The sequence below is a fragment of the Lissotriton helveticus genome, chromosome 11 (genome assembly GCF_964261635.1).
Source record: "Lissotriton helveticus chromosome 11, aLisHel1.1, whole genome shotgun sequence".
Lineage (NCBI taxonomy): Eukaryota > Metazoa > Chordata > Amphibia > Caudata > Salamandridae > Lissotriton > Lissotriton helveticus.
This window is the reverse complement of record NC_136072.1, coordinates 818,875,088-818,902,388: the sequence shown is the minus strand read 5'-3', so window position 1 is coordinate 818,902,388 and position 27,301 is coordinate 818,875,088. Positions and strand designations below refer to the sequence as shown.

At 47.0% G+C, this 27,301-nt stretch overlaps 1 protein-coding gene across 13 annotated transcripts in view; it reads right to left on the bottom strand.

The window, feature by feature from the left end:
* The window catches only part of FAM178B (family with sequence similarity 178 member B), a 2,777,737-nt gene that overhangs the window by 275,324 nt on the left and 2,475,112 nt on the right, over positions 1–27,301 (bottom strand). For all 13 annotated transcript variants that reach the window (XM_078666947.1, XM_078666951.1, XM_078666950.1 and 10 more), the window contains one exon: positions 22,040–22,174. In XM_078666947.1, the coding sequence (XP_078523073.1) occupies positions 22,040–22,174 (135 nt within the window). The remainder of the gene's footprint in view (positions 1–22,039; positions 22,175–27,301) is intronic.

Sequence of the window (27,301 nt, the reverse complement as noted above, 5' to 3'; positions counted from 1 at the left end):
CCTCGTCTACAGTCAGCCAGGAATACCTTGCTAAATAAACCGTACATTGGTAAAGCAACAAAGAATTCCCCGCACTCTCCCAGCTCTGAGATCACCCACATCCTTTCCACACAAACGTACATGAGAGGTTTAGCATTAATGAATTATGAAACATGCATCTCCTCTGCGCAATAAAAACAAAATCACAGCTGTAAGTAAAGATGTGTCAGTGCTAAGTGATTAGCCGAGGGACAGTACATTTGCCCCTCAAGCTGCTAGTACTTCTCTTGTGTGCCGTTACCATGAAAGTAGACTTTCTACTGCCGACAGGAAATCCAAGCAAGCCGATCACAGTAACGGCTCAGCTTTAATCCATAAGAAATACCCCCAAATACATGCATGACAGTAAAGATTACCATCAATTAAAGCGACACAGGAATTATTGATACAAAAGACAAGTCAGTTATTTAACATATTCAATCAAAATATTTGCAGGCAACCTTATTTTAACAGCTGCATGTGGGGGGGACACGGAACAGGCTCCAAGATGGCTGCTCGCAACTCGCCTCAATCCATGGCCTTCCACCTTCTTTGAGATGCCGCTGTCATTAACTTCAAACAGAGTCGCGCGAGTATGAAAAACAAGCATTGGCCACGCGGCCGTAAAAGTAACGCCGCGCGGCCGCGAAATGAAATTTAAAAAAAACAAAAAACGTGAGTGGTGACGCACGCGATGGGAAAAAGTGCTGTGCCAACGGGAAAAAGTGCTGTACACGTCGCGCGCGCTTGGGCGCGTAATAGCAAGCTGGTGGCCGGCCTGGAAGCACTTTTAAACCACCTACTAAATTTCTCGCAAGAGCAGCGCATGCACTGACTCTAGCGAGACCTAAAAACATACTGAGACCAGGCAAAAAGTGGGGGTAACCATGCTAGAAAGATCCGACCTTCCTACATCATCCATGTTCCCCCCAGAGATCACGACATTTGAATAAGCAGTGTTCACTGACATTGAGAAGTTGAACCCTACCAATTACTTCAACAACCTGTCTAGAGAAGACAGGAACACCTGAAGAAATCAATCTTCATTCTCAGGAACTTGATAACAAAGAAGTTGGCACAGAAGCTGAAATATGAAAAGACATCTTTATTAAACTTAAATAAGTGAGACTACGTCACACAGAAGCCTTAGCAACTGAATGAGGCAGTCTAAAGAGTACAGAACACTGGGGTCTTATATATGCTTAGGGTTACAAACTCAGCATAAAAGTAAGGGGCAGTCCTAGCTTTTGCAAGCATGCAAAATGCCTAATATGGACTTGCAAGATCTGCCAAATATTAGCGAATAGGAAAACATTCAAAACAAGGCATCATGTAACCAGAACATCCCCCTTGAGTCGTGTTTTTGCCCAACCCCATAAGTCAAATCAATTACAGCACACATAGGTCAATCAGAAATGGCAGAACATGTCTGTATGCTTCAAAAGAAAGGTTGTGTAATAGGAAAACACAGGGAGAGAATAGCAAAGGCCAAAAGATAAGATACGACAAGAGAAGAATACTAAAGGCTAACAGATAGTTGATACAGGGATTAGGTAGTCCAGACAAGAATTAGTTAGGCCGACTGGTGTCTGAGATTGGTTTCAAAACAAGGAATGAGGGGGTTTTCGACACGTTGCAGTCCAAAGGGCAGAGACACATTGTTCATCAAGCAGCCTGTGTAAAGGCAACATAAAATGACGGCAAATGTAAGATGGAGTCAAAATTAAAGAACCTCACACCATTCAGCGCCTTCAGAACAACCCCTGCCTTGTCATTAAACCAGCTGACAAGGGGGGAGGTATCGTACTGATGGATAAAGTGGATTACGATAAAGAATGTCGAAGACTCCTTTGCGACACCCGCAACTGCAGGAGACTTGAGCAAGACCCTACCCTTGAACTACAGACAACAATCCAGAACCTAGTGAAAAGAGCAAGCGACTCGGAACACATTTCCAAACAGGAGGCCGAATACCTTTGCCCAAAGAAAGTTAAGGTTCCATACTTCTACATCGTACCCAAGGTACACAAAGGCACTATACCTCCACCAGGGAGACCCATAGTGTTGGGCATTAACTTCCTCCTAGAGCCTCTATCACGATACTGTGACTACTTTCTCAATCCCCTAGTCCAACAGACGCCCACCTACATAAAGGACACAAAACACCTTCTTAACATCATTAACAATGAACCCTTTGATGTCAACACCCAGCTACTAGTGGGGGTGGACATTGAGAGTCTGTATACCAGCCTCCCACAGGACGCCACCCTTCAAGTTCTTAGAGACATCCTCATGCAGACACCCTGGACATACCACACCCCCAGAGATTTCATTCTGGAGTGTGCTACCCTGGCCCTCAAGGACAATAACTTTGAGTATGAAGGCACCTACTTCTTACAGACCAACGACACATCTATGGGCAGCGTTTTCGCCCCCAGCGTAGCAGGGCTGTATGTCCATCATTTTGAGCAAACACACATCACGCCGAGCACCAATCCATACACCAACAACATCAAGAAATGGCGCCGATACATCGACGACATTCTTGTGATCTGGCAAGGCTCTCATCAGACACTTGATGATTTCCTCACATGGCTCAACAGCAGAGACCCTTACCTTAAATTCATCAGTACCGCAAGTTCTACAACACTAGCCTTCTTAGATCTCAATATTACGGTCAAACAAGGGTCCCTTACTACCACTACGTACAACAAACCTACCGCAAGGAACTCCCTACTACGCTTCAAGAGTTTCCACCCCAGACCCCTTAGGGAGAACCTCCCATATGGCCAATTCTAGCACATCCGCAGAAATTGCAGCCAAGTGGCAGATTACAAAAAACAATCCTCCAATCTTCCACAGAAACTCTTGGAGCGTGGCTACCCCCAGGCCATCATCTCCAAAAACAATAAAAGAGCCCGCAACCAAAACAGAGATGCCCTTCTTGAAACCACGGTCAAGGAGCCCCAAGACCAGCCCATGACCTGTGTAACGACCTACAACACAGCCTCCAACCAAGTAGCGAAAGTCACCCGCAAACACTGGAAAATCATCAACTCAGGACCCAGGGAATGGGACACCACGCTTTGCATATAAAAGATCTCACAACCTCAAGGACCAACTGGTGTCGACACGTCCCAAACCCCAAACCAGAATGGAACCCAACACCATCCTCAACACATGGAGGTTCCCGAGAATCACTGGCCACTATCCCTGTAATGACTGCAGCGTGTGCCACCTCACCAAACACACCAAAACTCTGGATCTGGAACCTGGCAAGACCTGGACCCAACGCAATCACACGAATTGCAATTCACGCAATGTAGTGTATCTCCTGACATGCCTCTGTGGCCTGCGATACATCGGCATGACCACACGCAAAGTACATACCAGAGTGGTAGAACATAGAAGCACCATCAGTTGCAAGAAGAACATCAGCAAGCTAACTGACCACTTCTTACCCTATAACCACACCCCCAATGATCTTAGCTGGACAGTGATCGAACAATTTACCGACAGTGGGGATGATAATGAGAATAGACTACTAAAAAAGGAACAGCGATGGATCTACCGCCTTTCTCTCCAAAAGGACGCTCTCAATGACTCCATCCCGTGGAACTCTCTCAGTCCTTAATCTTTACAAAAGTATATATACTGACTGGGGCAGTCTCATAACAACATGACCCCCATCTGAGGCCGTTCCCAAAACATGAGGCACTAACACCCATAGCCCATCTACCAGACCTGAATACTACAGGCACTCTCTACACACATTGACAGTGGCAGCCTCTCGATAACCCCACCGCAGACCATGGGCGTTTCCCAGAACGTGAGCCTTTGCCACACTTATAGCCCCCATGCCTGACTCGACCACCATAGGCACCCGCTGCACTCTGCCATGCGCGGATACATTGAGTGACAGAACAGGCCTTCTTTACACGCATGCCGCTCAAGCCACGTGCCACATTCTGTCTGCATACACCGCGCGGTGAGCATGCGTGATAACATTGACTGGCAACACAGACGTGCAAGACTCCCCTTGGACGTGCGCCGCTCCATCCATTACCGCGCATGCGCCAACACCGGAAGAACTGTCCCAGTAACACGCATGCACATGGCGGCCCTACCGGGACATGGCAGCCTCTCTACCATTGCTCCCACATCCAGGTGCCGGCAATTTACAAACAAGATAAAAACAAGAATGCCGCCCCCATTTAGGTTCCGGAGTTTGAGGACGGCACAACAGGTACCCCGCAGGCCTTGACCAAGATCCCTGTGAGTATGATGACCCACGGACACACCTCCCGGGTAATCGCTTCTCTCCCTACAGGTTTCCTAACCACCAGTGGTCCCCCATTTTTCATTCCAGGGTCAAATCCCTTGCCGAATCACTCCAGGAAGCATCGGCTGCAAATGTGCTACTCGTTTCCTAGCCTCAGCACGCCAATGATATCATTCGATAATCACTTTTAACAGTACCACCTGTACTGTTACACTTTCGCCGTTTTTAGTCTCCCCACGAAGCACTTAATTATCGGCAATATTGTGATTTGTGTGACCCTAAGCCACATGCTAAATGACTCTCTCTCTATATGTCTTGTCTTTGTCATACAAGTTGTATGTCCAGGTATGCTTGAGGAGGGTATCCCCCTCTCACACCTAGAGCACCTTAGTGAGTGCGACACATAGTCTGAAAAACACTCACTTTAATGTTTTTAATCTGCACCAGCACTTTTTACGGTCCTGAGGAAAGCCAGCATTATTAAAGGCACTGGCTGAAACATGTCGACCAACACCGGATGTAGGAGGTCTTAATTTTGCCACCATAACATCCACTTGCCTTGTTTTTAACCGCTGACGGAGGCCCAGTTATTAAAATTTAATTTACTACACTCAGGTACTGGGACCACTGCCAATTCGTTTTAAATTCTTTTCACAATTCACCACACTGCACTCTCAGTAAAATACACGCTCCGCTGTAATCAGGCGTTGAAGCACACCCGGGACACATTAGGTGTCACTGGGTGGACCCGATGATGAAGCATGCCACCAACTATGTTGGTGGGTGAGGGCTTCATGAAGACACCTAACAGGTGCCTGCTGACAATACAGTTCAGAGTCCTATAATAGGTCACATCTAGCTAGTTCTCTTTGAAGACATATAACTTAAGAGCATGAGCATGTAAAGATGGCATTTCTCACCCGGGCCTAATGCCTCCATATGACATTAGCTTTGTTGGACTTGTCTACGGTATTCTCTTGCTCTGTGTGGCAGCGTTCAGCTCCACGTAGCTGCAGCGTCTCTGCTGGATGTAACGTGTGCGGTGTCTATATAGGCACCACCCTAGTGAACTGACCTCAGTTCTTGGCTGGTTTTCCGCCCCAGTAGCATAGAGCCAACCTGAGGAGAACTGACTAGTGTGCCACAGTGAGGTCTTGAAGGATATCTTCGATTGTAAATGACATATAGTCCGCAGAATGGGGAGAATGGGTGGGTCTGTAAGGAATATGCAGCTAGTTAGAGTCTCTACCAGATCAGGCATTACCAAAGGTAAGTAACTTGTTCATCTGATAGAGACTTCTAGCTGCATATTCCTTACCTTAGAATAGATACCCAAGCAATACCTCCCAGAAGGTGGGTTGCAAAGCTGACTTATACTAGAAAGTGCTCTCCCCAATAGTGGGCCTGCAGACTGTTTTACACTAAGAAGTCCTGGAGGACTGAACCGGAAAAATGCCTGTCCCACTGGACATGACAGTCTAGGCAGTAGTGTTTGTTAAAAGTGCGCAGTGATGCCCACATGACTGCCTGACAGAAATCCAGAAGTGGGACCCTTCTTACCAACACAGTGGTCGCAGCTTTAGCTCCGGTAGAATGAGTTCTTAAGTTCTCAGGAGGCAGCTTTTTAGCCATTGCGGAGCAGATTTCAATACTAAGGACAATCCATCAAGAGATTGTTCTTTTGCGAACTGCTTTACCTTTCTTCGCACCTTTTAAACCAACAAAGCGTTTTTCATCCACCCTGAAATCTTTTGTGTGGTCGATATAAAAGACATTTCTCTTGTTGGGTCTAGACTGTGGAGTCTCTCCTCTTCCCTGATAGGAAGAGGTGGGGCGAAGAAGGTAGGCAGTGTAATAGTCCACCCAACGTGAAAAGATGTCATACCTTTCACAAAAAGGATGCTTGGGTTCAAAGAACCAGCTTGTATGCAAAGAAGGAAGTGTACAGGGGTTAAAGGAAACCACTTGCAATTCGATAACCCTCATAGCAGATGTAATCGGCAGAAGGGAGACAGTTTTGATGGTGAGCAGTCACAGAAGGCAGCTGTGCATCGGCTCAAAGGATGAGCACTTGAGGAAGATGAGGACTAAATTCAGGTCCCATAGGGCATAATGAAAGGCAGATGAGGAAACATGTGTTGCAAACCTTTAAGGAAAACTAGTCACAACAGGTGACTTGAACCGGGAAGGTGGTCTTGTAACTGTAGGAAGGCAGAAATGGTCGAAAGGTACACCTTAACCATGTCCAAAGCAAAGCCTTGCCAGGCTAGGGACAGAACAACCAGCAGCACTTCAGACAAGGGTGCAAACAAGGGTTCAACAGATTTGAATACACACCAAGCTAGAAACTTATCATATCGGCAGGCTTAAATCATTTTCGTAGAGGGATGTCTGGCGGCCTAGATGACATCACACACTTTGGGAGGGAGGTCGAACACTCTCAACAGTCGCTGTTCAATCTCTGTATATGAAGGTGGAGAGTGAGCAGGTTTGGGTGCAGAACCCTTCACTGCTGCTGCGACAGAAGAATCTCCCAAAGGAGTAGCCTGATCAGAGTACAGATGCTTCTGCTCAGAGGTTCGGGATACCAGACTTCCATTGCCCAATCTGGGGCCACTAAGATGAATTGGGCCTGGTCAATCTTGATCTTCTTGAGAACTCTGAACAGGAGTGTATTGGTGTACTGGAGTCCTGTTCTCCACTCAAGATGAAAAGCGAAAGCCACCTTGGAAACTCCAGTGCATAGAAATACTGACATTGCACGTTCTCGGTGGTAGCAAAGCAATCTAATCAAAGTTCTCCCCGACCTTTGAAGAGACCTTGCACTACCTCCGAATGAAGACACCATTTGTCATCCACAAGGCATAGACAGATGAGTTTGCCTGCTCTGGCGTTCAGGGAGCTCGCCAGATGTTCAACCACCAGAAACAAATCCTGATGTTCCAGCCATATCCAGAGGTGCAGGGCCTCGACACAGAGCCCCCAACCCACTCCGCTCTGCTTGTTGCAATACCACATGGTGGTGGTGTCCCTTGATGGAAGGAAGAAAGGCTTTCAATGCCAGGCAAATCCCTCTTAGTTCTAATCCGCTGACGTGGATCTGATACTCTGTTGGAGACCAGAGCCCTCTGATCTTCACCTCTCCCAGATGGCTGCCCCAACCCAGATGTGTTGCATCTGTTACCAATGTGAGCTCTGGGTGGGGAATGGAGAGGGGTCTACCACTGACTCAATCATGGACTGTGAGCCACCACTGCAGTGCTTTTCCATTCCCCCTTGATATCTGGACCAGATTGGAGATATGTCCCAGAAGCTGTGCCCACTGAGCCTTAAAATCTCACTGCAGAGCCCACAAATGCCAACTGGCATGCTTTACAAACAGGATGCAGGAGGCGATGATGCTTAGCTGCCTCATAGTTGGTCTCACCGAAATCCAGGACAGAGGCCAAAACATTGGAATCATAGCTCGAATATCCTTTACTCGCTGTTCTGGAAGATAGGACTGAAACTGCACTGTATTCAGAACAGCTCAGAGGAAAGGTAGCTTCTGAGAGGGAGTCAAGTGTGATTTTGGCACATTTATATTAAACCCCAGCAAGTGCAGGAGATTTGCCGAAGTCTGGAGGTAGGATACGACTGCCTGGGGTGGTCCTGCTTTCAACAGCCAGTCGTAAAGTTAGGGCAAGACTGAAACCACTAACCTGACCGGTCACATCTGCAACCACCGCTATCATCTTGGTGAAAACCCGAGGGCGACTGGTGAGTCCAAAGGGGAGCACAGCAAACTGATAATGCTCTTGGCCTACCTGCACTGGTAATGCCTGTAAGCAGGCAGGATAGGGAAATGAAATAAGTGTCCTGGAAGTCTAACACTACCATCCAGTCTACAAGATCGAGGGCAGGTACGACATGTGCCAAGGTGAGCTTCTTGAATTCTTCCTTCTTCAGGAAGTAGTTGAAAGGGTATAGCTCTAATATGGGACAGAGGTCTTAGCCCTTCTGTAGTACCTAAAGGTAGCTGGGATAGATACCACTACCTACTTCTGATGCCAGTACCCTCTTGATTTCTCCTTTGGTCAGAAGAGCCAATACTTCCTTTCGTTAGAGCGAGAGGTGGTCCTCTGTCAGCTAACTGGAGGATGGGGGTCTGTTAGAATGGGAGGGCGTACCCCAACTGGAAAATTTGAGGCACCCACTTATCTAAAGTTATTTCCCACATTTGTGAAGGTGGTACAGAATCCTGCCACCAACCGGGTGCCCATGTTGACACGAGGACAAACTATAGAGGCTTCTGAAATGGTGTTGCCTTGTGGGGGAAACTGATTGGGTAGACCTCTGTAAAGGCAACAAGACTGGTAATGGCTCCCCGGAACCTTGGCCAAAGGCAACCGATAAGTGAGAGGCAGTGGCTGTCCAACCAAATAGTGTTCCTGAGTTCGGCAACGTGCAAAAACTGAGAGGAGCATTAATATCTTAAAATTGACCGCATAAAACTATGCTCTTGGAACATAGCTTTTTGGAGCCAACTTAATATACAACAAGAGGCCATAACCTATCTGTCACAATTTGATCTGATTTGTTTGCAAGAAACTTGGGCAATTGAGACAACCTTTCCCGTTGGATATGAAACACACTTTATTCCCGCAGTCAAGAGGGCTGCAAAAAAGGAGACAATCAGGCAGCCTTTCAATTTTATGCTGAACAACTTTGAACTTTAAAATAGAAATACATTAAAAAACATTTTAAATTAACGAATTTAAGATAGAACATTAATTAGAAAGCAATAATTTCCCGGGGAAGACAGTCCCGCTAATTCGTGTCTATAGGATTTAGAGCACCAACTAGGTGGGAGATGGTATTATTAATCTAATAATAGTGCGTATAAATGGTCATTAAATGTAGAAAAGCAGTTGGTAAAATGGAGGAATACATTTGAGAGAGATTGCAATAACTACCTTAACCTAATTGCCTTGGCTAATGATCCATTTAACCATTCAACTTGGTCTAATACATTAGTAAATTTACAATCTGAATTTACGAGCAAGACCCGCAATAATAACAGGCAGCTATTGAAAGGTATTAAATAATGGTATACAGTTTCCCTGCAAAATGTAAAAAGAAAAGCGACCAAGCTTACAGATCTTTAACCAAATCAAATCACGATGTCAATCTGCAAAGGGCTAACCTCTCCAAACTGAGGAAGCAATATCAGAAACTGGTCTAGAAAGCAAAGCAAGTGGCCAACGAGCAAACCTGGGCTTTTTTTATTATAATGTTGGTTCCTATTCCAGTAGCAGACAATTCTGGAAGTGGGTGAATCAGCTTACCACACCAACAGGATCTCCCCGACCAAACCATATTTATAGAGCGGTATGGAAAGACTATGTCAATCTCTTATATGGAACAAATGTAGCCGCACCTGAAACTTCAGAAGCTCCAATCCAAGATTATCTTTTATTATTGCAGTCAATACATAACTCTGTAAAGAACGTTTTCTATCGATTTAACTGGACAGGTTCTATGACCGTAGGAAACAATTACAAACTGATAGCCCTCCTTGATGTTAAGGCCAAATTCTTTGCCTTTCTGATTCTAAAAGATGTTCGAGACTGGGTAACTCAGGCAAATTTAATACAGTTGTTCCAGACCAGCTTTCGAAATAACACCATCACTATTGGTAATATTGAAGCACTTTCTTATTAAGTCCGTGAAACACTATCTAGCAAAAAATCTTTGAATGCATGCTTAATTTAATACAGTAAAGCAATCAATAGCATTGACAGAGGTCGTCTATGGCAGAAAGTGAGCAATTGGGGCTTGTCGGCCAAGGTACTGAATTCCATCATCTCTCTGTATTCCAATAATTGGATACAAATAAAACTTAGTAGTGATGGTACACTCTCCAATAAGGCAGGGCCGGCTTTAGCGCTGATGGCGCCCGGTGCGACAATCACTTTTGGCGCCCCCACGTCTCATGACCGCCTCCTTGGATTCTCTCTGAACTACCTGCAAGAGTGCCCCTCATCTCTATATCCTAAGATTTTGCCAAAAACAGTGCACTCCTTAGATCACAGCGCCCCCCACAACAGGTCAGTGCCCAGTACGACCGCACCAGTCGCACTGCCCTAAAGCCGGCCCTGCAATAAGGCTTATGTAAACAAAGGGCTAAAGCAAGTGTAGGAGCTGGCCCTTATAGTATTCAATGTATTCATTGCCGACATGGAGCCAACAGTGAAAAATCAAAAGGCCTATCCTCGAGCACAGTCAACAACTTTGTATCTTGTAGTGTGCAGATGACACTGTGTTGCTAGGTTATTTGGCGAGCGGCCTTCAGTACTCCTTAAACAACCTGGCCTCCTATTGTAAGAAAAATGGCTTAGAAATATATATTTTTTTTAAACAAAGTCGTCACTTTGTCCCAGATCCATAAAATGTATCCTTGGACATGGAAATTAGGGCAACGTGCAATAATCAGTGCCTACAAATATCTTGGTGTCTGTGAGAAGTTGGCCTGATGTATGATGTCTCCAGTTCTGGGGGCACCTTATATCAGTCCAAACAATCCCTTATGGTGGTGGTTGTAAGTCAACCTTATAGACAAGCTATCCTAGGGGTAGCATGGACTAAGCAGCCTTAAAGGATTAACTTCAGAGGGCGGGTGAAGCGAGCTGTTTTACCATATGCAATCCTGTAATACCAAATGAAAGGACATCACACAAGTTATATATTATCAAAATATACGTATTTATTCTTAGAATAATCCCCACTACTCTTTATGAGCAATGAAGCACAAGCGTTTAAATAAAAGCACAGTATAACATACACAAGTGGCACAATTATGGATGAGGCCGGTGGCCACTCAAACCATATATCAAAAAAGTGGTATAACAATCACTAATCGATCAGGGGTAAGGCCTAGGGCCTTGTGAATCGCTTGGACTACACTGGACTAACAGCAGTTAGGACAGGAGTAGCCCGTGGGATTCGGGTGCAGTGCCTAAAGCACCAGCTTGCACCAATGTAAATTCAATGGTGCGTAAAAGTTATTGAGTTACAGTTTTAAGAGTCTTCCGACTGGACTAGAAGGACAAAACTTTAGACTTAGACACTAGAGGCGTAAAACTCTACAGGAGCACAGGCGTTCAAGAGTTACCTCACCCACAGGAAGCGGGTGCACAGGTGCAAAGGTGTGTCGGGTTTCGTCACGAAGATCTAGGGTGCCTGGAGATGAAGATGCTGCAGGCGTCCAGAATGTAAATGTAAATGTAAATGTAAATGTAGTTGAGCTTATATAGCGCACAGCTACCCGCAGTGGGTGTCCCGGCGCTTGCTTAGGGAACCCTTCCTGGTATTCCCCTGTGAGATAGCAGGGTATCCACAAGGTGAAAGTCAGGCATCCCGCCGCGAGAGGCCGTTGTGGAGATTAAGCAAGCTATTGCCCAGAGTCGCAGAGTGTGAACCCGTGAGTCGAGAAGGCACCGGGGCGAGAATTATCGAGTCCGTGGAATTTTTAGCCCAAGACCCCGCCGAGGCGGGGAATTGAACCCTGGTCCAGGACCGATATCAGATTCCGGGTCTGCTGCCTCTAACCCCTGAGCCACACTTCTCCACTCTCCAGAAGAGAAGTGTCCGGTGCGATCCAAGGGTGGATCGAAGTTGTAGAGTACCTGAAAGCAGAGGGGACAGAGTTTGGGTCACTAGCCAGTGACCAGGAAGGAACCAGGAAGGAACCAGGCAATGTCGGGCGCAATCAGGTCGATGTCGTGTAGCTTCTCTCCACTGCCACGTGGTCTCTGGGGCATCGAGGATGTCCTGGAGTGACTCACGAGCTGTCCCACAAAGGCTCACGCTGTCGGCGGTGTCGGCTTCAAGATTAGAGTCAACAGGCCTTGGCAAATGAAACCCACGCAGGATTCCAAGATGGCTTAATACTCGCACCAGCAAGGTCTGAGCGGGTGCTCCTTTTCAGGGGAGCGAGGGCCAGTCTGGAGCAACCAGACTAGCTGAGAAAATTCAAAGGTTCGTCGGTACTGGGGCCACTAGCCAAAGGGGAAGCGACCGGACCAACGGGTCGAGCAGGAAAATGCAAAAGGGCCCCACGCAGCACTCGTCGAGTGTGGAGGGGTGAGCTTCGGTGCACAAGCTGCTCGGGGCTGGAGCTTCGCAGACTCCAATGCACAGCTTCGAGGGAGCCTCGGATGCTGCACGGTCAGCGCTTTGTAGTTTCTCCAAGATGGCCGCTCCCACGCTTCAGGTCGCCTCCACGGGTCTCAGCTCTGCAGGGACTGTGGATCGGGCTGTTAGAAGGCAGGCACGCTGGGTCTTGTCGATCTCTGTTGCTCGAGTTCCGGCGGGAACTGCAACAAAGCAAACGTCGAGGTGCTGGATGGTGCCTGTTTGCACAGGGTGGATTCTTCAGTCTTCCACGTCGAGTGGGATGTCGAAGGGTCCAGAGTTTCGTTTCATAAGTTTCAGTCAGGATAATCTGATGTGCATTGGCACTGCTCCCACCTATATTCCAAATCTGGGGGCTGGACTACCTGCTAGGTCCCTCCTATGGGTGGAACCCAGGAAGGGGGTGGTTACACCCCTTTCCCTTTGTCCAGTTTCGCGCTGGGACTGGGGCTGGATGGCCCCAGAACCGGTTTGACTGGAATCTGCCCAGGGACACCTTGTGCGCCCCAGGCAGTGTCTAGTTTCCTTCAACCCTCCCTGCTACAATCCACTATCTCCTGTCTGGGGTGGTGTGACACCTCCCTGTGACAGGAAACCCTTTGTCCAGGCGTCCTCTGCCAAGTTTCTGTCAGAAGCAGGAGGCCAGACATGGGTCTGTGGCAGCAGCATCCATTTTGTGATGCTGGGGCTCTGGTTAGGATTAACCGCGTTTTCAGTAAAGTAACATGCCTTCACCCTCTAGATGGGTGGGATGCTATCCCCATTACCAGGACTGGCAAGGGGATAGTATTCCAATGTGTATGAGACCAAACACGACATGTTTTGATAAAGCCAAACCAGAGTTGCAATAACCGTAAGGATTATAATGCACTTAAGAGTATATGGTATGGCAGTATCACTGGAACAGCATTAAGGAATTGGTCCCAACACTGCAGACAGGCTCAGCTCATGCTAGAGCACCATCTCACATAAAACCAAGCACTCTGCCTCTAGCACTGTAAAGGCCTGCCATAGGAGTGACTGATAGGTGTAGATGTGCCCAGATATAGGTTTAGACATAGGTATACTACATCTAAGCAAGGGGTGAGTACACCACCTTGCCCCAGCTGTGGGAACAGCCAGTTGTGTCAATTTAAGTACCAGCCAGGGGTGGCAAAAGATATGCTGCAGCCCCTGGTAGGCCTTGGATGCACCTATGCCCTGGGCACCTATAGTGCACTGTACAGGGGCTGATAAGGTGTCCAGTACCAAACTGGTTATGTACCTATAGTACATGGAGTCCATTTAAAGAGAGAGCAGATAGCCTGGGGCCTGATTAGCAGGATCCCAGGCCAACTAAGTCGAAAACCAGCTAAACACAAGGCAAAAAATCTGGGGTAACCATAGTCAGGTATCCACCTTCCTACATAGCCCCCCCCAAACGAAAGGAGATAAGGCTATCCTTGACCAGGTAAGCCTATATTGCCTAAGTGGCCATATAAGGAAGTACCTGCACTAGCATGGTTACCCCCTGTCTCATGGTCCACTAAGCAATCCCTCACCCTAGGGGTATCAGAGGGTCTCCACCATAGGGAATCACTACCTTTGGTGTGTTTTGGCAAAGTAAAAGGCTGGTGTTGAGATGGAGTACTGAAGTGGGGCTCCACTAAGGTAGGGCTCAGCTCCCTCCAATCATCTTCCACCATGTGTGCCTTTCTTTCCTTGACTGAGTTGCACTGTGCTCTCAGGGTCAACCTCTGGCTGCCTACAGCTGGAGGCTGGGTCCCTTCTGTTGGCTTACTGGAGGGACAGATCAGGTTTTGGGCCTTGGGGTCCCAGGTTTGGCTGTGCCCAACAGTGTCCATTTGGAGGAGGTCCCTAACTAGTTGTAAGGGGGATCCCTCAGGAACTTTTAAAGTTCTCACCTTGCTAGGGCTGCTAGCTTTGGTGCCCCTAATCTGCTGATGGGGGTGTTTTATTTGACAGGGGGCCCTTTGGGGCTCACTGACCTCCTTGACCTCTGCAGCCCTGGGCTGACTGAGGCAGGGTAGAGAGGGGCAGGTTACCTGCTCCAGACTGGGTCCCACCTTGGAAGGGTCCACTGACATCAGGGGCTCTGCCAGGCTAGGCCTGACTACCTCTGGGGCAGTTTCTTCACAAGGGGTAAGATCAGTTCCCTGAGGAGGCTGATCCTTTCCTAATGTCTAGTGGGAGGGAGATGTATCTTCCTCCTCAATGCTCTCTGTTTGTGTGGAGTGATCCATAGTTTCAGGCTTCACAACACATGAATCAGTTTGAGTTTGGGTTGTGGCCATCACTGCCCCACCAACCTTTTCAGGAAGGCACTCAGTTTGGGTATGGGCTGTTATCATAACAGCTCTGCTAACCTGTTCAGGAAGGGATTCTGCTGAAGATGGGGCTGAGTCTCGCACAGCCCTACCAACCTTTTCAGGAAGGACATCTTGGATTGGGGCTGTGGCCATCACAGCCCCACTAACCTTTCCCTGGAGATTTACCATTTTAGAATGGGTTTCTTGTTCAACCTCAGCCCAGGCTGAGATTTCCAAATCATTCCCAAGTAGACAATCTACAGGCAAGTTTGCTGACACTGCCACTCTCTTTGGGCCAGTGACACCTCCCCAGCTGACATTTACCACTGCCATGGGATGATTTTTCTGAACTCCATCAATGTTAGTCACCTGATATGTGGCACCAGGTAAAAGTTGCCTTGAGGGGACTTGGTTCTCAGTCACCATAGTGATACTAGCCCCTGTGTCTCTGTAGGCCTCAACTTTTTGACCATTGATGATGGGCTCCTGTCTATACTTGCTCAAAGTGTTTGGGCAATCAGTGAAGTTGGCAAACCCCATGCCATTTTCATAGACAAGAGTATCTGGATTAGGGGACCTGGTTAGGCCAGAATCCACCTGAGCTCCAAAAGTAAACCCACTCAAAATTCTTGGGGGTGCTCCTACCACCTGGGGGATTACTGCTGACAGTAACAGGAGGTGTTGGAGCTTTACTTGGAGGTATGTTTTCCTTATTGTTATTCCTTGGACAACTGCTATCAGTTTTCCAGTGGCCAGGCTGTTTACAGACATGGCAATAAGGTTTCTTCTGGTCAGAGGAAGTGTTTTGGGACCCACCCCCACCCTTGGAGTTTTGGGGCCCTGTGGGAGACTTTTCTTTAGATTTATCCCCACCCTTCTCCTGAGCCTTGGAAGTATCCTTCTTTTGGTCATTACCCTGATTCTTAGGCCTAATCCTGGTTCTGACCCATTTGTCTGCCCTCTTACCCAATTCTTGTGGAGAGGTCAGATCTGAGTCCACCAGGTGCTGGTGTAAAAGCTGGTTCTGACAATTACTTAGGATCTGCTCCCTCATAATCAAATTATACAATCCTGTATAGTCATGTACTTTGCTACCATGTAGCCAACCTTCCAGAGCCTTAGTAGCACAATCTACAAAATCAGTCCAGTCCTGAGTCTGTGCTTTTTGGGTATCCCTGAACAACAACCTGTATTGCTCAGTGGTTAAGCCAAACCCATCAATGAGAGCACTCTTCAGGACTGTATAGTTTTTAGCATCCTCAGCTCTAACAGTGAGGAGCTTATCTCTCCCTTTCTCAGAAAAGGAGAGCCACAAGATTGCTGCCCACTGATCTTGGAGGACCTGCTGTACCATGCAGGCCCTCTCCAGAGCAGTTATCCATTTGTGGATATCATCCCCATCTCTGTAGGGGGTACAATCTTACTCAGGTTTCTATGTTCATAGGACCTGTCTTTATCCCTTGGGATAATGCTGCCACCAGTGGGGATCTCCCCACTCAACTTCTGCTCTCTTGCAAGAGCTAGTCTAGCTTGGGCCAGGGCTAATTCCTCTCTTTCTATTGGGAGATTAACTGCTCTCATCCTGGCCTTACGCTCTCTTCTTTGAGGGGAAGTCATTCCTCTCTGTGATTCTCTTGAGGCACTAGAAATGTGAGAATCCCTGGAAGGGGTTCTCTCTCTCCTATTGCCTGGGAGAATCCTGCTATTGGGTCTGGGGAAGTGTCCTTCTCCATTCCCATGTAGGGCCAAGTTGGCTTGGCTAAGCCTTACCACTGGCACCTGGGTATCCCCTTGACCATGATCTGACTCTTCACCTTCTGATTCAGGGTCTGCCTCCTCATTGTCTACTTCTGGGGAGGTGTTCTCATTATCTGGGGGATTCACTCCTTCTCCTGACACTGAGGGAACTATTCTATTTCTCTCAAGATCATCCTTTTCTAGGATGGCTATCATGATAGGAATGGTAGGGTTGTGACCCTTTCTCAGCTTCCTTGAAGTGCACAAGGCACTCAAGTCTCTGTGGCTGAATTTGTCATAGTTGGAGGTTGCCTGTGGAGGGTCAACCGTCACAGGTAGAGAGCCTGTAGCTTCACCTGTGCCAGACATGACTCTAGTGTGGTGTAAGTGATGCACCTACCTACACTAAGTGTTTTCCTACTGTACCTTGCTAGTGAGTTGTAGTCAGGGTGTGCTAAGCCCTGCTACCTACAACTACTAAGTTCAGTAGAACTTAAATATGCTAAGCTTTTATTTATATGTACCTATGGTACTTAATGTGATCTTTCAATTTGATATAAGATTGCAAAGGTAAAACAACAGCAAAGCTCGAATCCGTACCACTGCTCACCAATGTGAGAAGTTGGCCTGATGTATGATGTCTCCAGTTCTGGGGGCACCTTATATCAGTCCAAACAATCCCTTATGGTAGTGGTTGTAAGTCAACCTTATAGACAAGCTATCCTAGGGGTAGCATGGTCTAAGCAGCCTTAAAGGCTTACCTTCAGAGGGCGAGTGAAGCGAGCTGTTTTACAAAATGCAATCCTGTAATACTAAATGAAAGGACACCACACAAGTTAAATATTATCAAAATATATGTATTTATTCTTAGAATAATCCCCACTACTCTTTATGAGAAATGAAGCACAAGCGTTTAAATAAAAGCACAGTATAACATACACAAGTGGGACAATTATGGATGAGGCCAGTGGCCACTCAAACCATATATCAAAAAAGTGGTATAACAATCACTAATCGATCAGGGGTAAGGCCTAGGGCCTTGTGAATTGCTTGGACTACACTGGACTAACAGCAGTTAGGACGGGAGTGGCCCGCGGGATTCGGGTGCAGTGCCTAAAGCACCAGCTTGCACCAATGTAAAGTCCATGGTGCGTAAAAGTTATCGAGTTACAGTTTTAAGAGTCTTCCGACTGGACTAGAAGGACAAAACTTTAGACTTAGACACTAGAGGTGTAAAACTCTACAGGAGCACCGGCGTTCAAGAGTTACCTCACCCACAGGAAGCGGGTGCACAGGTGCAAAGGTGTGTCGGGTTTCGTCACGAAGATCTAGGGTGCCTGGAGATGAAGATGCTGCAGGCGTCCAGAAGAGAAGTGTCCGGTGCGATCCAAGGGTGGATTGAAGTTGTAGAGTACCTGAAAGCAGAGGGGACAGAGTCTGGGTCACTAGCCAGTGACCAGGAAGGAACCAGGCAATGTCGGGCGCAATCAGGTCGATGTCATGTAGCTTCTCTCCGCTGCCACGTGGTCTCTGGGGCACCGAGGATGTCTTGGAGTGAATCACGAGCTGTCCCACGAAGGGTCTCGCTGTCGGCGGTGTCGGCTTCAAGATCGAAGTCAACAGGCCTTGGCAAATGCAACCCACGCAGGATTCAAAGATGGCTTAATACTCGGACCAGCAAGGTCTGAGCGGGTGCTCCTTTTCAGGGGAGCGAGGGCCAGTCTGGAGCAACTAGACTAGCTGAGCAAATTCAAAGGTTCGTCGGTACTGGGGTCACTAGCCAACGGGCAAGCGACCGGACCAACGCGTCAAGCAGGAAAATGCAAAAGGGCCCCACGCAGCACTCGTCGAGTGTGGAGGGGTGAGCTTCGGTGCACAAGCTTCTTGGGGCTGGAGCTTTTCAGACTCCAATGCACAGCTTCGAGGGAGCCTCGGATGCTGCACGGTCAGCGCTTCATAGTTTCTCCAAGATGGCCGCTCCCACGCTTCAGGTGGCCTCCACTGGTCTCAGCTCTGCAGGGACTGTGGATCGGGCTGTTAGAAGGCAGGCACGCTGGGTCTTGTCGATCTCTGTCGCTCGAGTTCCGGCGGGAACTGCAACAAAGCAAACGTCGAGGTGCTGGATGGTGCCTGTTTGCACAGGGTGGTCACTCCTTGACCACAAGGGAGATTCTTCAGTCTTCCACGTCAAGTGGGATGTCGAAGGGTCCAGAGTTTCGTTTCATAAATTTCAGTCAGGATAATCTGATGTGCATTGGCACTGCTCCCACCTATATTCCAAATCTGGGGGCTGGACTACCTGCTAGGTCCCTCCTATTGGTGGGACCCAGGAAGGGGGTGGTTACACCCCTTTCCCTTTGTCTAGTTTCGTGCCAGGACTGGGGCTGGATGGCCCCAGAACCGGTTTGACTGGAATCTGCCCAGGGACACCTTGTGCGCCCCAGGCAGTGTCTAGTTTCTTCCAACCCTCCCTGCTACAATCCACTATCTCCTGTCTGGAGTGTGGTGACACCTCCCTGTGACAGGAAACCCTTTGTCCAGGCGTCCTCTGCCAAGTTTCGGTCAGCAGCAGGAGGCCAGACATGGGTCTGTGGCAGCAGCATCCATTTTGTGATGCTGGGGCTCTGGTTAGGATTAACCGCGTTTTCAGTAAAGTAACATGCCTTCACCCTCTAGAAGGGTGGGATGCTATCCCCATTACCAGGACTGGCAAGGGGATAGTATTCCAATGTGTATGACACCAAACACGACATGTTTTGATAAAGCCAAACCAGAGTTGCAATAACTGTAAGGATTATAATGCACTTAAGAGTATATGGTATGACAGTATCACTGGAACAGCATTAAGCAATTGGTCCCAACACTGCAGACAGGCTCAGCTCATGCTAGAGCACCATCTCACATAAAACCAAGCACTCTGCCTCTAGGACTGTAAAGGCCTGCCATAGGAGTGACTGATAGGTATAGATGTGTCCAGATATAGGTTTAGACATAGGTATACTACATCTAAGCAAGGGGTGAGTACACCACCTTGCCCCAGCTGTGGAAACAGCCAGTTGTGTCGATTTAAGTACCAGCCAGGGGTGACAAAAGATATGCTGCAGCACCTGGTAGGCCTTGGATGCACCTATGCCCTGGGCACCTATAGTGCACTGTACAGGGGCTGATAAGGTGTCCAGTACCAAATTGGTTATGTACCTATAGTACATGGAGTCCATTTAAAGAGAGAGCAGATAGCCTGGGGTCCTGATTAGCAGGATCCCAGGCCAACTAAGTCGAAAACCAGCTAAACACAAGGAAAAAAATCTGGGGTAACCATAGTCAGGTATCCACCTTCCTACAGTGTCGAATTACAAGCCTCAGGTTCAAGCAAACTTCATATGGAAGCACTTTAAAACAAGGCTAAAGGGAATGCACCAAACAAAGTTGCCAATACCCTCACAGGGCCCTCCCTCCTGCTACTATTGCGGGTGATAAATGCCAAATATCTGCCTTCATTAGGTTATGGCCTTGGAACATTCTCAGATAAGTTTGGATGACCTAATTTGATCTAAGTTATTTAGATCCATCTTTAGATAGCCAAACAATGAAATTCGGTCTTAGGGAGCAAGTATTGGCACAAAGAGGTAAACCTGCTAAAGTTTTGGTTTAAAATAAAAAAACAGAGGTCAGGAGATTTGAGTTTTATCTGGGCCTAGACTTGACTGACTCATCTTCCACACCATGGCATATTGCTACTGAGAAGTCCCTTGTGGAACTTCAAATGGTTCCACCATGGTCGTTGAATATCTCCTAAGGATGCTTCAAACACCTACTGAGGAGAACTGGTTGTTACTAATCCGTCGGCGAAAGCTGACTTGCTCACCCTACAGGCTAAGACCCACAGTCAATCTTCAGCCCCTACCAATGCAGAACTGTTGCCACAACACTATCTACTGTCACTTTTCTCTACAACTCTCAAATTAAAAAGTTAATGGCTTTGGTTTGGTCTATTTGATGTAGGGGAATGGGCCCAAGAGTGGAAACACACTCGTCCTGATAACTCTTGTCGCTTCTGCTCTTACCCTAAAGAATCTCTGGCTCATGTCCTATGCGTCTGTCCTACCTTTGAGCAAGAAAGAAGACTGCTGCTCAAACCACTGTTTAGGGAGCTGAATATCTGTTCTTGCCAGGAGGCAATCAAACACTGCTTCCATGGAATACATTGCAGACTCACTGTGAGATTTTCTGAGTTCGAGGACAAGGTTGCAGAGAGAATCGGCTAATGGGTTATTTGAATGCTGCTGTAGTTCATGGAGTCCGAGCACTGCTGCCAGTCGGGTTAGCCGCATTTAAATATCTTACTGATAATTCTAATATATATTTTTGTTTTTCATAGCTTCTTGACGAAGGAAACTGTATTTTATCAAATTAATTTTAATGGTTTCAATTGACTATGAAATATATATATATATATATATATACACCACACACATACACAAAATAGTCAAAGAATTTAGACCCTCCCAGTCTAATCAGCCCTACAAAAGGGTGGCTGTATTGACTTGAATTGTACTTGCATTTATAGAGTACTATATACCTTACGACGTGGCAAAGCGCACTGGCGGAATGGTAGTCTGTTACATTTTGTGGTAGTGAAGTGTGGCCTATATGGGAAACATTTTGGCTTCCTGCCATGACAACACAAAGTGGTGCTCTTATCCTTAAGCGTGTAGTGGAGGGAATAAGAGTGAGGGTAGAAAGTCTGCACTTTACATTCATTTACAGTGGTGTGTGGATGAAATGGTGTGTGTTATTAGTGTGACCTATACAGGAAATGTATTCTTGTCATTTGTGATGAGTACTGAAATGTGCTACTCGTGTCTTTACTTATGCTGTACCTACGCGTTAGGTGGAATGAGTTTGGATGAGACACAGCTGCGCATGTGGGTTTTATATCATTCCACACAAGACGAAAGTTGAGGTTCTTGATTGGGACGGTGCGGCAAAGGAGCAGCCAACAGGAATGCACTGGATTACAGGCAGCCACAGAAAGGCCCCTTCAGTCCACTCAGAAGCGAAAGAGGACACGTCCCAGGCATGCACTGGACAGAGGCAGCCATGGCAAGCGGTTTGAAAATCCACTCAGGAGTGATATGGAAACAACCCACTGAAATGCATGAAAACTCCTACAATAGGCTACCAAGAAAACGTACCCGTCTCTAGCTTCTATCAGTAAGAAAAACACATGCTTCGTGATTTTAAGACTCTTGGTGTGTAGAATGTTTTCAAATAAAATTAGCACATGAAAGCTGAGCTTTGGAGAGGTGTTAATGTCAAGGGAAGAGCGCAAGGATTGTACTTACCAACCCTCCTAGTCTAAAATATCAGTTCATCACAACAATCCAGCACCATAGTAGCCTTGTGGACGCCTTTGTCGTATCAGCATGTGGCCGTATGCTTGGACTGCAAAGTGTAACTTACAGGTAATCACTTATCTAAGAGAAAATTCAATATAATCCAAATCATCCTTACAAACCTCTCGATCTAGATCGCATGTCTGATCCAGTTGCTTCTCCGTGGTCTGTGACTCTTCTGATTTCTGGACCCGCTCCAAGTGATGTTTCAGCAAAGATGGCTTCATGTACACCATTAACTGGCACAGGGTCGGCAGCTGCATCAGGGAAAGAATGGTGGTGAGCACAACAGGAGAGAGCTAGATGAGAGTATCGCGAGATAAAAGAAGGGGAGAACCGGACCAAAGAACAAGAGGATAGAATAAAGCATCATCGTGGATGAGAGCTGGACCCTTGTCGCAGGCTCCTTGATCATATCAATATTGGCTCTCTGTAGGCAACACTTGGTAGAGCAACACCTGAATGACTGACTGACTGAAGGGTTTGTAAAGCGCTCGAATGCCGCGGCGTCTTGGCGCTGCAGCTTTGACCATGATGCCATTCTAACATGGAATATCTTCCTTCCTGCTGAACAAGAGGTATCTCATAGCTCCGGGAAGAATTCAAGACCAACCCAAGGACAAACCTCCCTAATGTAGAACCGGCCAGTCTAATCCCAATGAGGAGCAGGGTAGTTTGCAGTGGCGCTTGATTAGTGACTCTACCTAGCAAAACTACTCATTTATACCTGGCAGGAACTCTGTAAACCCATCTGCCCCCCCCTGTATAACACCATCTGACCTCTGGCTTACTGTTGTTGAGCCATGGCCTGTGACTCCCCTCAAGTGTGCTATGATAGTGTGTGGAGAGCCATCTGGCTACTTCTGACCACCACTCTTCTGGGTGTCCTGGTCCAGCACTGATAACTAGAGTTTTAAATCCCAACAGTTATCTTCGATTGACCCTCTCAAAGAAACACAAAACAACATTCTTCCTAACCTATCCAGAAGAAGAATGGAGACCAAGAGGCGAAATAATTTTTCAACTATTCCCAGTAGATGCTGATTTGTAGCCATCGGAAAATACCCGAATGTCTCTCTCAAAACTCTTTTAAAGTATTTCTGGTGGCCCAAATCATGACTTTGAAATGCTAGTAACCAAACTCAAAACAAACCCAAAACAATGGCCCATTTCAATACACTGTCTTTTTCATCCAAACAGTAGACCAAACTGGAAAACCGTGAGCCATGTGTGACTCATTGGCACCAGTGGTCACAGAAAACATTTACCTAGAAATGGTAAAAGTTCCCATGCACCCAAGAAACCCATTGATTTTAGTTTCTTTGAATAACATTGAACCTTTGGCCCAAATCACCACAAAAGCTGCAAAACTCTTTATGTTGCCTTGGATAGCCCTACCAGGCTTCAAGAGACAGCTGGGCCAGATTTGTCTGTTACTTCTAGCTATATTTGGCCTACTGAATCAGTGTTTGTAATCTCCTACTCCTTAAGATCCCCATCCCCGGAACTCTTACAAACCTCTAGGTACCACCGCCACCTCTAGGGAGTACTGGAAATTGCACCCTGAGCTGTTTAATAGAACTTTAAGCATCCTGTACCACACACGTGATTGGACAGCATAAATGGTCGCACTCCTTTCCCTGCGCTTGTGAGTGCAACCTCATCAGTTCCTCCTTAATCAGCTACTGCCACCAAAAGCCAATAGGTATGACTTTTGAATAATGCATACCGGTACACAAATGCATGCACACAGTGACATAGAACATGCATAAGCATGTATATATACAAACACAGCAATACAGTTACAGACATATTTGCACACAAAGAACTACACACTTACACTTGTACACACACAGAAAACAGACCAAAGGGCCCCAACTAAGGAACACCCCCTGGTATTTATGCACACTGACCTACAAACATCAATATGAATAAGTTACTTACCTTCAGTAACAATCATTCTGGTGAATATTTTGAAAACAGCAGATTCCTCACTTTGTGGATATCCCTGGGCTCCAGATTTGATCCAGAAGATCTTTACAGCATAGCTTCCGCTGCCGGTTGGTGGCATCATGCAGCTATACACAGGTCTTCTTCCACCCCTGAAGTGATGGTTGAAGCCACATATAAGTGCCACTCCAGTGCGCTCATATCAGTTTCTTTCTCAACACTGTCAGCGCCCTCGGACACAGAGTCCAATAATCAATCAGAAGTGGAAGTGTGCAGGTCTCTATATGGAAACCTTTTAGATGGAGAAAAGACCATTCCACTCCCATCCGACAGCTGCGATCGACCAGCCACGCCCTCGCCGCCGTTCCACGCATTCGAAGAGCCACAATGGGAGGAAGATCCTTCTCCTACCTGGCGGCCAAGACTTGGAACTCCCTCCCCATCCACCTCCGTCTGACCCAAGACCACCTCTCCTTCAGGAAGCAACTCAAGACCTGGCTGTTCGAGCAGTAGCGGACCCCCCTCCCCCTAGCGCCTTGAGACCCTCCGGGTGAGTAGCACGCTATACAAATTTCTTGATTGATTGTTTGGGGACATGGGAAGGCAGTGATGAATCTCTATTTAGAGAACGTATCTCAAGAAAGAGATCTACTGAAGGTAAGTAAATTGTTACCCTGAAGGATACTTCTAACTGCAGATTCCTCATCTTGTAAATCGATACCAAAGCAGGGCATCCCAAGGTGGTTGGCATGGGGAATGGTTTAGACAAAAAAAAAATCCAGCAGGACCAAACAGACAAAATGCCATTCCAGTGTAACCTTTCTGTCAAGGCAGTAGTTTTTCGTAAACATGCGCACTGATGCCCACGCTGCGATATCCAGAACATACACTCTGCATGCCAAAGTAGTGATATCAGCCTTGGCTTTGATGGAAAGAGCCTTCAGACGCTCTGGAGGCTGCTTCTTAACCAATACACAGCAGATCCTCTTAAAGCAAACTATCTATCTTGATAAGATGCTTTTCTACACTGTCTTGTCTGTCCTTGTCCCAGAAAACCTCACATAGAGCTTACTGTCCACTTGATGATCTTGGTGCGATTAATGTCGAAACTCAACACATTTTTAGAGTCAAAACAGTGGAGTTACTTCTCCTCTTTCAAGGGGTGAAGTGGAGCAAAGAACATTTGAAGAGTGAAAAGGAGTCGCTACCTGCAACAGAAAGGCCGCTCTGGTCCTCAGCACCAGTTTGGCCAGAAAAAAGGTGGTGCAAAGCAGCTGGACTGAAAGTCCCTGAAGCTCACTCATGCAACAATCTGAAGCCATTTTGAAGAGAAGACAGTCTTGATAGTCAGATGCAGCCTTTCTGGTAACTCCAGTGCACAAAACTGCTGACATTGTGTGTGCTTGGCGGTGGTGATAAAATCAGGCCAGGGTTCTCCATACTGCCGAAAGATGTTCTGTGCCACCCAATAGAGTAAATGCCATTTGTAATTTGCTCGGCATTGCCAACTCACTTTGATCACTCTGACGTTTACGGTTCACAGCAGGTGATTAATGACCACATAAAATGCCCTGACTAGTCAGGTAGTTTCAGAGGTGCAGGACCGTCTGGAATAGGAACCAGGATCCCACCCACCCTGCTTTTTGCAGTACCACATGGCAGTGGTTGTGTATGTGAGAATCTAAAACAGACTGGCTTTGATGGATGGCAGGAAGACTTTCAGTGCAAAGCAAATGACCCGCATCTCCAACAGGTTGAGGTGGAGAAAGGTCTCAAATGGAGGCCAGTCCACTTCTCCTAGATGACCTCCCCGTCCCAGCAGTGATGCATCAGTCACAGCTATCCACTCTTGCTGGGGTAGGAAGAGGGATCTGCTGCTGGTCCAATTGTCATCGAGCATCTACCACTGTAGATATTTTGCAGCCTTCTCAGAAATCTGAATGGAATATGTCAGGTCCCTTTGGTGCTGATACAACTGAGACTCAGGATCCACAGCTGAGCATGTATATGCCATCTAACACAGTTGATGAGCTGAAGGCAGGCAGCCAATGGTCCAAAATGTTTCAAAGCAATTCTCACGGAGACCCAGGGCCAACACGGAAACATCGGGATCACAGCCTGAAAGCCCTGGACTTGTTGATCAGGAGGGAAGGCCTGAAAAACACTGTATCCGTCACAGCTCCCAAAGTTTGGAAGATTTGCACACATGTTGTATCCATGGAAGCTTGATGAAAGGTCAGAGCCTTCATCAGCCAGTTGTCAAAGTAGGGAAAAACTTAAATGCCTTTTCGGTTGCACTGGGGCAAGACATTTTGTAAATATCTGGGAAGCGTATCTGAGACCAAACTGGAGCACCTTGAAATAGGCATCCTGAAGACCGAGGCCGGTTAAAAAATCTCAGTGATTGAGGAGGTGAAGGGTCTCATGTCGGGTATTCATGTGGAAATGTTTTTTTAGGTACTTGTTGAGCCTCCTGAGATCCAGAATAGGGCCCACTCCCCTGATTTCTTAATTACTAGGATGAAAGGGGAGTAAACCCCATTCCTTTCTGAGAATGAGGAAACTTTTCTATGACCCCCTTGGCTATCATAGCCAATACTTTCTTGTGAAGAAGATGAAGATGAGAAGGCGAGGATTGTTTTGGTGGTGTATGAGGTGGAATCAGAATGAACTCCAGTATGGCCATATGTGTTGAGTTCCAGGACCTACTTGTCTGTAGTGATCTTTCTCCATTGATGTACGCATTGTGAAATTCTTGCTCCCATAGATGATGTTCTTTCGATGGTGTAACCGCCCCAATGACCCTGTCACTGCTTTCTGCCGCTGGCTTGGGCTGAAGCAGTTTGCCTTCTCTGTAACCACGAAGTAGAGATTGGAGTAGAATGAGTTTTTGACCGGCGTTGTGCAACCTTGGTAATTACTGAATCCGGTTTTGGACGTTCTATAAGACAAGCATGCAAGTCTTCTGGTGCCTTATATTTTTTTCAATTCTGGGAAGAACCGCAGGGATAGTTGCTGGCATTTTCATTATTTTTACTCCTCCCTCCCAACTATAGTCCACAATGGGAATTGCCCTTACTGTGTTTCTAGACTTCTCTTTAAAGTCGTAGAGAAAACAGTCAAACTGCTTGACAGTGATCGAGAGCTGAAAAGACTTAGCTGCCCTTTTCATGAGTGTATGGAATCCACATATATCCTCCGACAGAAAATTTACTGGTTGTGGTGCTGGGGGTGAAGACGGTGGGATAAGTTAATTGTCCCATTCGGTCATAGTTAGGTTGTCTGGAATCTCACCTTCCTTCCTATCCTTATCATCATCATCTGTCGATGCTGGATCATCTCGAGGCGGCATGGCAATACAAGCCTTTGGGTTTATCCTTGGCATAGGTGGCGGTGGCATAGGGTCTGATGACCTAGATCCATAGTTGGCGCAC